Here is a 14,618-nt window from a genome sequence, read left to right as displayed (position 1 = left end):
GTCTTCTCCCTGTTCTCCAAATAGTTCTCTACTGAGTGTCTGTTTTGGGCCAAGTTCCGTACTTAAGCGCTAGACTGCGAAGGTGAAAAAGCAGAAGCCTCCAGATTCAGAGAACGTACCGTTTAGAAGAACAGATATACAAGCAATCAACTTTTACGCACCAAGAGAACAAAGCAAACACAGAACATTATATATCTCTGTGTAAGAAATAGGGACTGAGAGAAGTCCACAGAAGTGAAACAGGAGCTAGGACTAGGTGAAAAGAACAGCAATAGGAGGTGGGAGAAGTAATTCTGTTTTGCTGTTTACTTGCTCCCTGGGTGCCTAGGATTTACTATCTTGAATTCCAAGAACAGATGCATATGGAATAAAACCTAAATTCCAAAAATCACAAGTGAATATTGTATTCTGGCTATATAAATAAATACCTCAATAACGAGCACCTCAATAAGTAAATCAATATGTAAATCAACACTTCAATAAACTGGGGTCCGATAGGAACTATTTTGTTGCTGTGACTGCTAGAAACTTCCCTTCACTAAAGAATCAGTGACACAGTGAGAGGAGGATGCCATAATACAGTGATCTGAGGGAAAAAAAAGGTTGAGAATAATTGATCCACTCCAGAAGATGCACACCACAGTGCTTTAATCCAGCTCTCCATCTTAAAATCTAATTGGAAAAGTTGTGTCAGGCTGGTAAAGTACTTACCACCAGGAATACACCACCTGCCCTTGTTCTGGTTCTCCGATACATAATGGCAACATGAAGTCTGAGATCAACTTTAATTTAAAATTACCAGTATATTCCTGTGTAGCATCAAGTGGGTCAATCCAGACAGTAACACTCTCCGCTGGCACTTCCTGAGGAGTGGCTATTTCCGTTAGAATGTCCTCAGGAATCTTACGATCCCATAAGATAACCTCCTGATCAGCTGCGTCCACGTGTTCCTCAGTATTTATCTGCATTAAAAAGAATTGACAGTTAGAAAAGTTTTAAAGTTAGAAAAAAATCACTACCTGGAAAAAACAGAATAGAGAAAAACAATTCAGACAAAATCCCATAAATTGAAAGTAGATAAATATTTTTATTTCAAGGAATGCCAATGGAAAATGAAAATATGTAAGAAATTCCAGCGACATTGTCTTCCAGTGCTTTCCAATCTAATATTCGAAATTAGCTTGTTGTGTAAGCAGGACAGAGAATCTAAACATAGAGAAATATAAAAAGAAACTAAACATCAAGGAAACAAGCTATTTAAAACTTGATAATATTTAGGAAAAATAACAGATCTAAACGTGTGAAAATGGACTGACAATATTATGGAACACTGAACACAAGTAACTATAAGAGTCAGAAAGAGAAAAGTGACAATAGACTTAAAATTATGCCTTAAAAACAATATGACTTAAAAACAATGATAAAGATGTCAATTCTCCCATCTGTAAACTGCAGATTTAAAGCAACTTCAATCAAAATCCCTATACTTTTTTTAACCCCTTCTTGGAAACAGAACAATCCATTTTGGGGAAAAGGAAAAAAATATATATATGATATATCATGATACATATATGACATATATATATGTATGTGTGTGTATATATATATATATATATATATATATATATATATACACATATATAAATATCATGGTGGGGTGACTTTCCTTGACATATTTTGGCTTTTTCCCCCAGCTTCACTGAGGTATAATTGACAAAGCTGAATGTATTTAAAGTGTACAACATGATGAGGTGATATACACATACATTGTGGAGTAAGTACCACAATTAAGTAAATTGACATATCTACCACATCATGTATTCACTTTTTTCTTTTGTGGTGAAAACACTTAAGATCTACTCTTGAAGCAAATTTCATGTATATAATTCAGTAATATAAACCACAGTCACCTTGCTGCACATTAGATCCTCAGAACTTATTCATCTTAGTTATAATTGAAAGTTGCTTTTTTTTTTTTTTTTTTTGCGGTACGCGGGCCTCTGACTGCCGTGGCCTCTCCCGTTGCGGAGCACAGGCTCTGGATGCGCAGGCTCAGCGGCCATGGCTCACGGGCCTAGCTGCTCCGCGGCATGTGGAAACTTCCCGGACCGGGGCATGAACCCGTGTCCCCTGCATCGGCAGGCAGGACTCTCAACCACTGCACCACCAGGGAAGCCCGAAAGTTGCTTTATTAAAAAATAAATTTATTTATTTATTTAAATTTGGCTGCGTTGGGTCTTCATTGCTGTGCACGGGCTTTCTCTAGTTGTGGCGAGCAGGGGCTACTCTTCACTGCGGTGCGTGCGCTTCTCATTGCGGTTACATATAAATGTGATACAATATTTTACTTTCTCTGTCTGGTTTATTTCACTTAGCAGAGTTCCCTTCAGGTTCATCTATGTTGTCCCAAATGGCAAGACGTCCTTCTTTTTGAAAGTTGAATAGTATTCCACTTTAGGTGTGTGTGTGCATCACATTTTCTTTATTCATTCATGCATAGATGGACACGTATCTATCCGTTGTTTCCATATCTTAACTATGACGAATATTGTTACAATGCACTTGCGAGTACAGGTATTTCCTCCAGATACTGATTTCATTTCATTCAGATATATATCCAGAAATGAGACTGCTGGATCATATAGCAGTTCTATTTTAAATTTTTTTTGAAGAACCTCCACACTGTTTTCCATAATGGCTGTACCAATTTACATTCCCACCAACAGTATGAAAGGTAAGAGCTCCCTTTTCTCCACATCCTTGCCAACACTTATCTCTTGTCTATTTGATAAAAGCAATCCTAACAGGTGTGAATTCATGTCTCATTGTGGTTTTGATTTGTATTTTCCTAATGATTAGTGACGTTGAGCACCTTTTCATATTATCAGATGGCTAATTACATGTCTTCTTCGGAAAAATGTCTATTTGGGTCCTTTGCCCATTTTTTAATTGAATTATTTATTTTTTGCTACTGAGCTGAGTGACTTCCTTACATGTTTTAGACATTAACCCCTTATCATATATATGGTTTGCAAATACTTTCTGCCATTCCATAGGTTGCCTTTTCATTTACTTGACTGTCTCCTTTCCTGTGCAAAAAGCTTTTTAGTTTGATGTTGTCCCACTTGTTTATCTTTGCTTTTGTTTTCCATGCTTTTTGGTGCCTTTTCCAAAAAAAATCATTGCTAAGACCATGCTAAGGAATTTTAGGTTTTAGGTGTCACACTTAAATCCTCAGTGTATTTTGAGTTAATTTGTGTTGCGTGGTGTAAGATAAAGGTTCAGTTTCATTCTTTTGCATATGGATAACCAGCATTCCCAGCACCATTTATTGAAGAGTCTATCTTTTCCCCATGGTGTGTTCTTGGCACCTTGTCAAAGATTAGCTGGACATATATGCACTGGATTATTTCTGAACTCTATATTAAATTCCATTGGTCTATGTGTATGTTTTATGCCACTATCATATTGTTTTGATTACTATAGCTTTGTAATATAATTTGAAATCAGAAAGTGTGATGCCTCCAGCTTTGTTCTTGCTTGGCTACTCAGGTCTTTTGTGGTTCCGTATGAATTTTAGGATTGTTTGTTCTAGTTCTCTGAAAAATGCCATTGGAATTTTGATAAGGATTGCACTGAATCTGAAGACTGCTTTGGGGAGTACAGATATTTTAACAATATTAATTTTCCCAATCCAAGAACAAGCAATCTCTTTCCATTTATTTGTATCTTCTTCAATTTCTTTCATCAATGTCTTTCAGTTTTCAGTATACAGGTCTTTCACTGCCTTGGTTAAATTTATTCATATTTTATTGTTTTTGATGTTATTGTAAATGGGATTGTTTTCTTAATTTCTCTTTCAGATAGTTCACTGTTGTTAGTGTACAGAAATATAACTGATTTTTGCATGTTGATTTTGTATCCTACAACTTTACTGAATTTGTTTATTACTTCAAAAGTATTTTGGTGGAGTCTTAAGGGTGTTCTATATGTTAGATTGGCTCATCTGCAGAGACAATTTTACTTCTTCCTTTCTGATTTGGATGCATTTTATTTGTTTTACTTACCTAATTGCTCTGGCCAGGACTTGCAGTACTATGTTGAATGGATGTCGTAAAAGTGAGCATCTTTGTCTTGTTTCTGATCTTAGAGGGAAAACTAAAAGCTTTTCACCACTGAGTACATTAGCTGTGGTCCTGTCATATATGGCCTTTATTATGTTGAGGTATAGTCCTCCTATACTTAATTTGTTGAGAGTTTTTATCATGGAAGTATGTTGAATCATACGATTTTTATCTTTCATTCTGTTCAAGTGGTATATCACCTTGATTGATTTGCATATGTTAAACTGTCCTTACATCCCAGGGGTAAATTCTACTTGATCATGCTGTTTAATCCTTCAAATGTGCTGTTGAATTCAGTTTGCTAGTATTTTGTTGAGAATTTTTACATGTATATTCATCAGGGATGTTGGCCTGTAATGCTCTTTTCTTGTAGTGTCTTTGTATGACTTTGGTATCAGGGTAATGCTGGGAGTGTTGCTACTTCTTCAATTTTTTGGAAGAATTTGGGAAGGACTGGAATTAATTCTTCATTAAATGTTTGGTTGAATTCACTGAAGAAGTCATCTGGTCCTTGGATTTTCTTTGTTGGGAGACTTTTGACTAATGATTTAATCTTACTAATTACAGATCTGTTCAGATATTCTATTTTTTCCTAGTTCAGTCTTGGTAGGTTTTTGTTTTAAGGTATTTATCCATTTCTTCTAGGTTATCCAATTTGTTGGCATATAACTGTTCATAGTAGTCTGTTATGATCCTTTGTATTTTGCAGTATCAGGTGTAATGTCTATGCTTTCATTACTGATTTTATGTATTTGAGTATTCTCTTATCTTAGTCTTGCTAAAGGTTTGTCAATTTTACCTTTTCAAAAAACCAGATCTCAGTTCATATTTTCTATTGCTTTTCTAGTCTCTTATTTCTGCTCTGATCTTTATTATTTCCTTCCTGCTGCTAATTTTGGGCTTAGTTTGTTCTTCTTTTCCTAGTTCCTTGAGGTGTGAGTTAGGTTATTTGAGATTTTTCTTTTTTCTTAATGTAGGCTTTTTTCTTTTTTTGTATAAATTTCCCCCTTGGAACTGCTTTTGCTGCATCCCATAAGCTTTGGTATGTTGTGCTTCCATTTTTGTTTACTTCAAGATTTTTTTTTCATTCCCCTTTTGACTTTTTCTGAGTGTTGTTTAGTTTTCACATATTCGTAAATTTTCCAGCTTTCCTTCTGTTACTGACTTCTAGTTTTACCTCATTGTGGTCACAAAAGATGCTTGATGTGATTTCAATATTCTTCAATTTGTTAAGACTTGTTTTCTGGCCTAATATGTGATCTATCCTGGAGAATATCCTATGTGAGTTTGAGAAGAATGTGTATTATTCTGCTGCTGCTGAAATGTTCTGTATATGTATGATAGGTCCATTCAATCTATGGCGCAAGTCTATTATTTCTTTCTTGATGATCTGTCTGGATGATCTGTAACTGAAAGTGGGGTACTGAAGTCCCTACTATTGTGCATTGCTCTCTTTCTAGCTTCAGATCTATATTTTCTTAATATATTCAGATGCTCCGATGTTGTGTGCACAGGTATTTACAACTGTTATATCCTCCTAATGAAATGACCCTTTTATCATTACAGATTGACCTTCTTCATCCCTTGTTATAGTTTGCTTTATCTCAATCCCCTAAAGCCAGGCCAAGTGCCGAGAGCTTCTCATTTGTTTTCTCTAGGGTGGTGTCCTGAAATGCTCAAGTCTGTGAGCCTTTTCCCCATCCCAGAGTCATGGTGACTTTCTGCATTTGTTCACTAGCCATCTGCAAAGGCTTAATCTCATGGTCTGTGGAAGCATGTGCCAAAATCAGGCCAAAGCGGGTGGGTGGTGTAGGTGAGGCATGTATTGTTGGGGGTGTTCACAGGCCATTTGGGGGGGTTTGCAGGTAAGGAGTCCCCAGTGGCTCATGGGCAGGCTTCCTGACGGCATTTGCAAAGAGGTTAGTAGCATCCGTTTGATGAGTTGAGTCCTGACTTAGGTGCTCCCACAGTTTCTCCCAACCCCTCAGACTTGCAGATCACCTCAGTAATCTAGGTGAGGTGAAAAAAAAGTAGGCCTTTTGGCCAGTGTCTTGCATGGCTAGAAAAGCCAGGCACTCACTCACACACTCCTGTGGGTGAAATCACAGGCTGAAGGGGTCTCTCTCTCTCCTGGCACTGAGCTGTGTTACCTTGACAGAGGGGCAACGTAAGAAAAGTGAAAATGTTCCTTTTACCCTCTTCGATGCATCTATTTTTGGATTTTTTTGTCTCAGTAATGTCCTGAAACTTCTCTGCTGGACTCCCAGACTCCCACAAAGAAACTCTTGTCTGTGGGTGACTGCCAAAATCAATGTTCCATAAGGGAATGACAATAGAGAATTCCTATACTACCATCTTGCAAATATCACTCTAAAGTGTTTTGGGTAGAGAGCCCATGCTCTTAATGACAATGCTAGGCCACCTCAGTGAATGAATGCAGCAGTAAGAACATGCAAAAACCAGAATAAACTTAAAACAAATAATGGATGTGACGCCAAGAAAAGAGAAGCAGTTCCTGGGTCTTGATCACTCCAGTTTTACAAAAACGGTAGTGCCAAGTCTGAGTAGCAACGACTGTGCCTTTTTTTTTTTTAATTAATTAATTTATTTTTGGCTGTGTCGGGTCTTAGTTGTGGCACACAGGATCTTTCATTGCGGCACATGGGCTCTTTGTTGCTATGCATGGGTTTCTCTCTAGTTGTGGCGTGCGGGCTCCAGAGCACACAGGCTCTGTAGTTGCAGCACACGGGCTTCTCTAGCTGTGGCGTGCAGGCTCGGTAGCTGCAGCGCGTGGGCTTAGTTTCCCTGTGGCATGTGGGATCTTAGTCCCTGACCAGGGATCGAACCCGCGTCCCATGCCTTGGAAGGTGGATTCTTAACCACTGGACCACCAGGAAAGCCCTATCACTGTGCCTTAATGATTAAGATTTTTGTTTGGAGTTCATCAGCTTCTTCATATTCTTTCAACTGAGTATGTGCTAACAAGTTACAGAACTTTATTTGAAGAGATTTTCACTGAGAGTCAGGTAAGGGAGAAACAGAGTAAGAGAATAAGAACATCAGCACAATTACCTGATCTGTTTTTGCACAACAGCTATTTGTTACCTGCTACTACCACGTCACACCTACAAATTTAATAAACACTCCCACCATTGTAGACAGCCTTACCAACAGTTGTTAAAGTCAAAACCAGTAAGTCTTCCTCAATTATTTTCCACATTCCACCAGCCAGTAAGCCCTGGAAGTTCTAGCTCTCGATTCTAAATATCTGTCACTATGTATACCAAGAAATATATCCTAGTTTGAACCACCCTCTGTCTCTCACTCGGATTCCAAAAATAGCCTTTGATTGCTCTGCCTCCAATCGTGCATTCACTGATTCATTCATTCATTCAACAACAATTTAATGACTACATATTCTAAACTGCTTTGGGCAAGGGAATATAATAGTGAATAAAAGAGATCAATTACTGCCTTTCTGAAGCTTCACTTCTCAACCCAGCAACCTGACATCTTCCTAAATCACATCATGTCACTCCCTGCTTAAAACCTTCCAATGGTTTCTCATTACATTGAGATAAAATCCAGACTCCTTACCGTCACCTACAAGGTTAAGTCCAGGATGATCTGGCTCCAGTAACCTTTCTCTATTTGCGCCCTTATTTACTACACTCCAGACTCACTTGCCCTCGTCTGACCCTCTGGCCTCAGGGCCTTTGCACCTGTACTCTTCGGTTCATCTACACTCTCCCCAAACCTCCGCATGATGGTCTGCCTGCTTCTCGTCATTCAGTTCCCAGCCCCCAAACAGGGCCCCAGAGTGGCCTTCCCTGACCACCATGGCCAGAGCAGGGCCCCACCCCAGCCCACCCCTCTCCCCACAAAATCTTATTCTCTTCAAAGCCCTCATTAGTATCTGACGTATGTGTTTATATGTTTACTAGCTATCTTGACTCACTCGAACATAAGTTCTGTGAGTTCAAGGACCCAGTTTCCTTCATTACTATAGCTCTATCCCCAGTGCCCAAACCAGGGCCTGGCACAGTAGGTGCTACATAAATACTTCTTGATTGACAACATTATTCTTCATCAACGCAGTTTCATTTCTTCCCTGTAAGACCTTCCACTCAATCTACTCTCATCACTACTGCCTATCTGTCTCAGTCCTCACCAAGGAATTGAAGAATAAGAAATCAAGATCCTAAAATACAATTAGTGCCATTCATATGACAGTTCAGTTACTCTGGGGTCAAGGAAACTTTTGGTTAGTGCCTTAAGAAGGTAGCATTTACTGCATTTCTCCCTAAATCATTATATCCTAATAAGTTTTTAGATATAATGCTTCACACTGTGCTTTCAGTAGGCATTCAATAACTATTTTCTAAATGGATATATATAGCTCTCTAGCTGTCCTCTTCTCCTTTTACGTAGAGAAGCCTTTTACTGCCAGCTATTACCTCTCAAATATATCCCTATAAATAAACATGCTCTGGTGTCTCACACTTTAAAAACAAACATATGAAACAAAAAATCCACAGAACCTTCTCTTAGTCCCACATAATACCCTAGCCAAGTTCCTGAGAGCCCAATTTCTCGAAAGACTTGTCTTTACTTAATGTCTCCATTTCCTTACTTCCCATCGTTTTAAATTTTGCTTCCTTCTCATCAAGACACCACGAGAACTCTCATCCAATCTACCAATGACCTGCACACAGAGCCATTATAAAGAGTATGTGCTCTACATCAGATTGCCTGAGTTACATTCCAGCTCCTCATTTTACTGGGTATGTGACTTACCTAGGCTAGTCACTTAATCTTTCTGAGCTGCAGTTACCTTATTGCTAGAAGTGGGTGATACATACACCTTCCTATAGGGTTCTTTGGGTGAATCAATGAAATACAATAGGCAAAACAAACAAACAGTGCAGTGCTTAACACAGAGTAAGCACTCCATAAAAGCTGGCTGCTAGTATTCTTACTAAATGATGATTTTCAGTTTTCGTTATTCTTGGTCCTAGGCCCTGATCTTCCCTTTCACACTGTATTCTCTCCCGAAGCACCCCTGTCCAAAACTGGTTTCAATTAATATTACAACATTGATGACTCACAAATTTATATTTCTAATGCAAATGTCTCTTCAGAGCTTAAGACCCATATATTCAACTACCACTTTAACAAGGCCCCTTGCACCTTTCAAAGGCACCTCTAACTTAACAAGTCTAAGACGGCATATTCATAATGTGCCCTCTTGCACTTGTCATCCTCCACTGCCCTTCACCACCAGCAAAACGCCAACTGTGAAAGCCAGAAACAGAAGTCATTTTTGACACACATCCCTAGAAATTCTCTCATATCCTTCCACATATATCCTCCTCTCTACAACCATGACCCCCAATTCAAAATGCATCATCTCTCACTTGAGAAAGCCTCCTAACTGGTCTACCCCCTCCAAACCATTCTCTAAGCATCTACACCATGAGCTCTTCCAACCTTTAAAAAACTGTAGTTAAGAGTACACTTTATTTGCTACTCCTATGCTGCCTTATATACAAAATTATACAGACCTGAGATAATTCCCAGACCATTAAGTGAATCTCTGTGAGCCTAAGATGATTTTCTACCTGTGTAACCTTTGGCAAATTATTTAGCCTCTCCAAGCCTCAATTTATTTACCTGCAAAATGGAGGTAATAGCACTTAACCTCCTACGTTGTTGTCAAGAGTAAATTAATAATGGTAAGAAAAAGCTTAATTCGGGGCTTGCCACTTACCGAGGACTAAATAAATGTTGGCTAGTAAAACAAGCTGAGTATAGCTTTCCCATTGCCTGAGTTTGGGTCCTCATCTCTCCAAAGTCTAGTTAAACAGTCTCCTAACTGGTCTCACTCACCTCTCAATGCCCAAAGCCCAAACAAAGTATGGCATCGTGTAGGCTTCAAGAAAAGTCAGGTAAGTCTGGCCTTCTTTTAGTACTCTAGGATTAAACTAAAGATCAGGTTCAAACTTCTTTGAGATTAGCACAGGATCTAGCCTCTGCCTACCTTCCTAGTTTCTTCCACAGTAAGTCTTCCATGTGCATCTGTTTCAAGTTCATCAGGCTACTTGAATTTACTACACTACCACCTCTATACCGCCTGCTCCTTTGAACTTGGTTTTTCTCTGTCTGTGATGCTTATGTCTGTACTAATTATCAAATTACTAGTTACCTCAATTTTATAGAAGAGGAAACTGTCGCCCAAAGAAGTTAAATGACTGGTCAGGATCACCTAGCCTGGTGACAGGACAAGACGTTAAGGCAAGTGTTCTTTGCACTATATTAGCACTTCTCAAACTTTTCCAGTGAGTACTCCTGTTGAGAGAGAAGAGTCTCTCATCCCTGAGGTCAAGAAAGGCACAGACCCAAGACTCCTACCAGCTTGAAGTATCATGCTTTATCTTCAAATAAATCACTGTCAAAAACTTTTAACAAATTGAGGACAGGAGCCCCTTAAAAAGAGAGTTCCCTGTACATTAAACCAAAACTATAAATCTAAATGCATTCTGTAGTGCAAATCCACTCCAGAAAACTATCTTCAGCCTTCATTTTCACCATTATCCACAAGCATACAATGAGAGACAGTGCCATACAAATGGCTGCAGTTACTATTATTTTCACACCATGAAATCAAGCATTGCCAATGTGTTTAGGAAGAGGAGAAAGGCTGCCCTGAGAACTCTCCCAAGATCCCAAACGTGAGAAAGACTGAAGGCAAAAGGGAATCCAGAGATCCTAGGCCAAACTTGAGTTTTCTTAGGACAGCATACGCACCTTTTTTTTATTTTTGGCCACGCCGGGCAGCATGTGGGATATTAGTTCCCCACCTGGGGTCAAAGCTGGGTTCCCTGTGGTAGAAGCGCCGGAAGAGGGGAGTCTTAACCACTGGAACACCAGAGAAGTCCAACATGCACTGCTTTAGAGCAGGGCTTCTCAACCTCGGCACCAATTGAGAAATTAGGCTAGATAATTCTTCATTAAGGGGGACTGTTCTGTGCATTATGGGATGTTTATCCTCTACCTACTAGATGCCAATAGCATTCTGCCCCCAGTTGTGACAACCAAAAATCTCCAGACATTGCCAAGTGTCCCCTGGGGGCAAAATTGTCCAGTTGAGAGTGAGTGACACCTGCAATATCCTCTTACTAAGGAGTGAACAATTAAGAGAGGCGAGCTCGAGCCTCTGACTCCAGACAGGGAAGTCATGGGAGAAAGGGACCTCTCTCCATTTGCATAGGGCACCAGGATAAAAGAAGAGAGGATCTGTGGTTTCTCAATGCTAATTTTCCATGGGGACATAAACTGAGTGGGATTCGACTTAAGATCCTCACCAAAAAATTTCAGGTGCAGCTTCAAAAACAACTAGACATTTAAGACTGTACTTCTAGGTGTTGGAGGAAGGGAAGGAGACAGGAAAGAATGTAGGGCTGAGTCACTACCTAGAGGGCAGTAACATCTGGCCTCTAGTCTAACAACTTACTGACAAAAGGAGACAGCTCATCATGACACCATCCTACTGTGACATTGTGTAAGTGAACATAACCTCCTCTATTCCACTAATCACCATCCAACACGAACACAAAAAGACACGCAAAAGACGTACATGCAAACATTCAGTCACAAGAAAACAAAAAGTTATTCTACATAAAGCCGACTTCACCATCTGTAAAAAGCTTAGTTTCTGTGTTTTAACGAGATGCAGCGCATCACCCGTGGCAGCTACTCCCCCAGCGTTTGTTAAGAAGGGAGAAAACAAATGCAGAATCCTGCGGAAGTTACCCAAGGCAGAAGTTTTGATAGATGTGCAGTGGGGTGGAGTTCACATTTGAACACACGTGTACATATGGATATACACATCCAATATTTGAGAATATTTTTGTACTAGCGTTTTTTAAAAAGTCAACTCTCTGCTATATTTCACTATTATTGCCTTTAAGCTTCTACAATTTTAAATTTTCCCCAGAAAATCATACTACAAGTTTTAAGTCGCCTCCTAAAGGTAGTTCATATAAACTGTGGAGAGGAGTTTCATGAGTCTCAGGTCTCCCACGTGGAAAGTGGGAAAATCATATTTACTTCTTAAAGTTGCTGTGAGGATCAAGCCAAGTCCTATGTAGCCAGGATCTGGACACCTAAAATACACTCAATAAGTGGTTACTATCACTATTGTTTATAACTAGCATATATCAACTTCACTGAAATTCCCGTTTTTTTCCACAAACTCTTAGGGAACACCATGTGCTTCGGAGAAGTGAAAAAGAAATTTTACAAGCACATCTTACACCCAGAAGCCAACACAAGATAAGTATTATTTGTGATGATAAAGCACAGTAGGGCAAAAGAAAAACCTGAAGTGTTCTATGTTTTGTTTGAGAACTATCATGTCAATTACATCAGGTATCCAGCAGCTCGAGATACGAGAGCCAAAGTTCCTTCCCACTGCAAAAAAATTTTTAAAAAGACAAAAAAAAAAAAAAAGTAAGAAAAAAAGACCAAAAAAAGAAAAAGCAGTAATATAACAGACTGGAGAGAGGATTAAACAAGATATGTAATTCTACAATGACAATACTCCTAAGTCTTACAAGAACAATAGTAAAAGGTCAGATACCTTCCAAAGAAGCTGGGGTTTACGTTTCACTGTTTATCTAATCAATAAAATTCCACTGGAAACAATTTTTCTTCCCCGTCGCCAAAATCTACTGTTAGGTGAGCTAAAACATAGAAAGTACCGCCACACTATGGTAGCTCTTCCTGTGGATTGTAATACATTTTAAAAAGCTTTATTCATTCAACAGCGCTGAAATGATGAAGTTTAAAGTATTAATAACGAATCCAAAATGTCTGGATTTCCCTAAGAAAATGTCAATTCCTTCCCCAGAAACGTTCTTCAATCCTTACTCTTTGGAGTAAATAAGGGAAAGAAGGCTGAAGTTGCTGGGAAATATACTTCGAAACACTTCCTTTAAGGGCCCCCCAAATATATGCCAGTAAGAGGGTCCTGATGAGACCACAGCTAAAGTAAATCGTGGGCGCACCAGCCACACATGTCCTGCACACCCAGAGCTCTGCCGCAAGACGTCTACCGTGGCCTTCAGCTGGTTCCTAGCAGGTCCGCCAGAAAACATGTATTTTACAGTCACGACCCTTCCAGCAATTAGATGAAAGGAGGCTAGAGGGCCTTGGGGGTGCTAGTCCAACCCTTTCATTCGACAGAAGAGCCTGCGGCAGGGAGCGAAGTTAACTTTCTCTGCCTTCGGAGAGCAGGGCCCACCCAGAAGCCAAAGCTCCAGATCCCAGGTGCCAAGTGGGCGCGCACATCTGGGGAGGGGCCAGAAGGTCACGCGCCCCGAGTCGGACGCCCCGCGACCTCACCCAGCTCTTCCAAGAACTCTCTGTTATGACCTTGAGCACCTAAACCTTTGCGTCTCCAGCTCCGGATCTGCGAAATCGGAGCCAGAGCCGGAACGCCTGGGTCTGCTGCAGGAGTCGACGCGCCGGGACCCGCGCCCTGGCCCCCGCTCCGCCCCCCCGCCCCAGCGCCGGCTCGCGACGCCCACCTGCACGTTGGGGAAGGCGGTCTTGAGCAGGTAGAACATCTTGCGGTTGGACAGCACGTCCCCGCTGGTCATCTTGTCGTCGGCCCCCTCGCGCGTCTTCCCCTTGGACTTCTCGTGGAGGACGTTGCTCTCGCGGACGCGCCGCACTTCGTCGCCGCCGCGCACGGCCGCCAGCACCGACACGGCCAGCATCTCGCGCAGATCCACCGTGCCCCCGTCGGCCGAGGCCGCGGGCCCCGCCGCCCCGCCGCTCGGCTCGCCGCCCAGGCCGAAGAGGCTGAGGCGGCCGGCCAGGAAGCCCGAGTAGAGGTGGTAGAGCACGCCGAGCCCCAGCAGGCAGAACACGGCCACCCCCAGCGGGGACAGGCGGATGCCCATGGGGGCCATGGCGGGAGGCCGGGCCCTTGGGGCGGCAGCCCTCACAGGCCTGCCCGCGCTCCCGGGTCGGGCAGCGCGCGTACTACACCGGCGCCCGCTCCCCGGCGCCCGCGCGCCCCATCGCTCGCTCCCGGGAAAGGCCGAGCCGCTCCAAGAATCCCCTCGCCGCCTTTCCGCACGCCCGATTCCCGGGGCGGCGCGCTCCCAGTTACTCAGCCGGCCCGCGCGCCTGGCCTACACGTTAGCCAACTGCCGTGAGGTGAAAGGGGAGCGTGGGTGTGTATCCGGGTTACGCAAGGGGGCGGGGCGCTGGTGAGGGGCGGGGTGAGCCAGCCCCAACCCCCTGGGCGGGGCGACCGGAGGCGGGGCGGCCGGCCGGTAGCTCCGGGTCGTGTTGGTCGGCGGCGCCTCAGTGATTCCGGTCGGACGGCTGTGTTTGGGTTTTCAGATCACTCCGGGATACGGCGGAGCTACTTCCCAGGCACGGAAGGATGCTGAGTGCCGTGTGGAAATTTAAATTAAATCT

The 14,618-nt window shown here is 41.9% G+C and overlaps 1 protein-coding gene across 1 annotated transcript in view; it reads right to left on the bottom strand.

Annotated features, from left to right (window-relative positions):
• BPNT2 (3'(2'), 5'-bisphosphate nucleotidase 2) overlaps positions 1-14,331 on the bottom strand; it is a 31,993-nt gene extending 17,662 nt beyond the window's left edge. The window contains exons 1-2 of the mRNA XM_082674634.1: positions 13,715-14,331; positions 800-962 (exon numbers count right to left, since the gene is read on the bottom strand). Of these exons, the coding sequence (XP_082530760.1) occupies positions 800-962; positions 13,715-14,101 (550 nt within the window). The 5' untranslated portion in view covers positions 14,102-14,331. The remainder of the gene's footprint in view (positions 1-799; positions 963-13,714) is intronic.
• Positions 14,332-14,618: the final 287 nt, after the last annotated feature.

This window comes from Grampus griseus (assembly GCF_964374135.1).
Source record: "Grampus griseus genome assembly, chromosome: 17".
In the NCBI taxonomy this organism is placed as follows: domain Eukaryota; kingdom Metazoa; phylum Chordata; class Mammalia; order Artiodactyla; family Delphinidae; genus Grampus; species Grampus griseus.
Note: the sequence above shows the minus strand (reverse complement) of the source record. Positions and strands in the feature narration are given on the sequence as shown.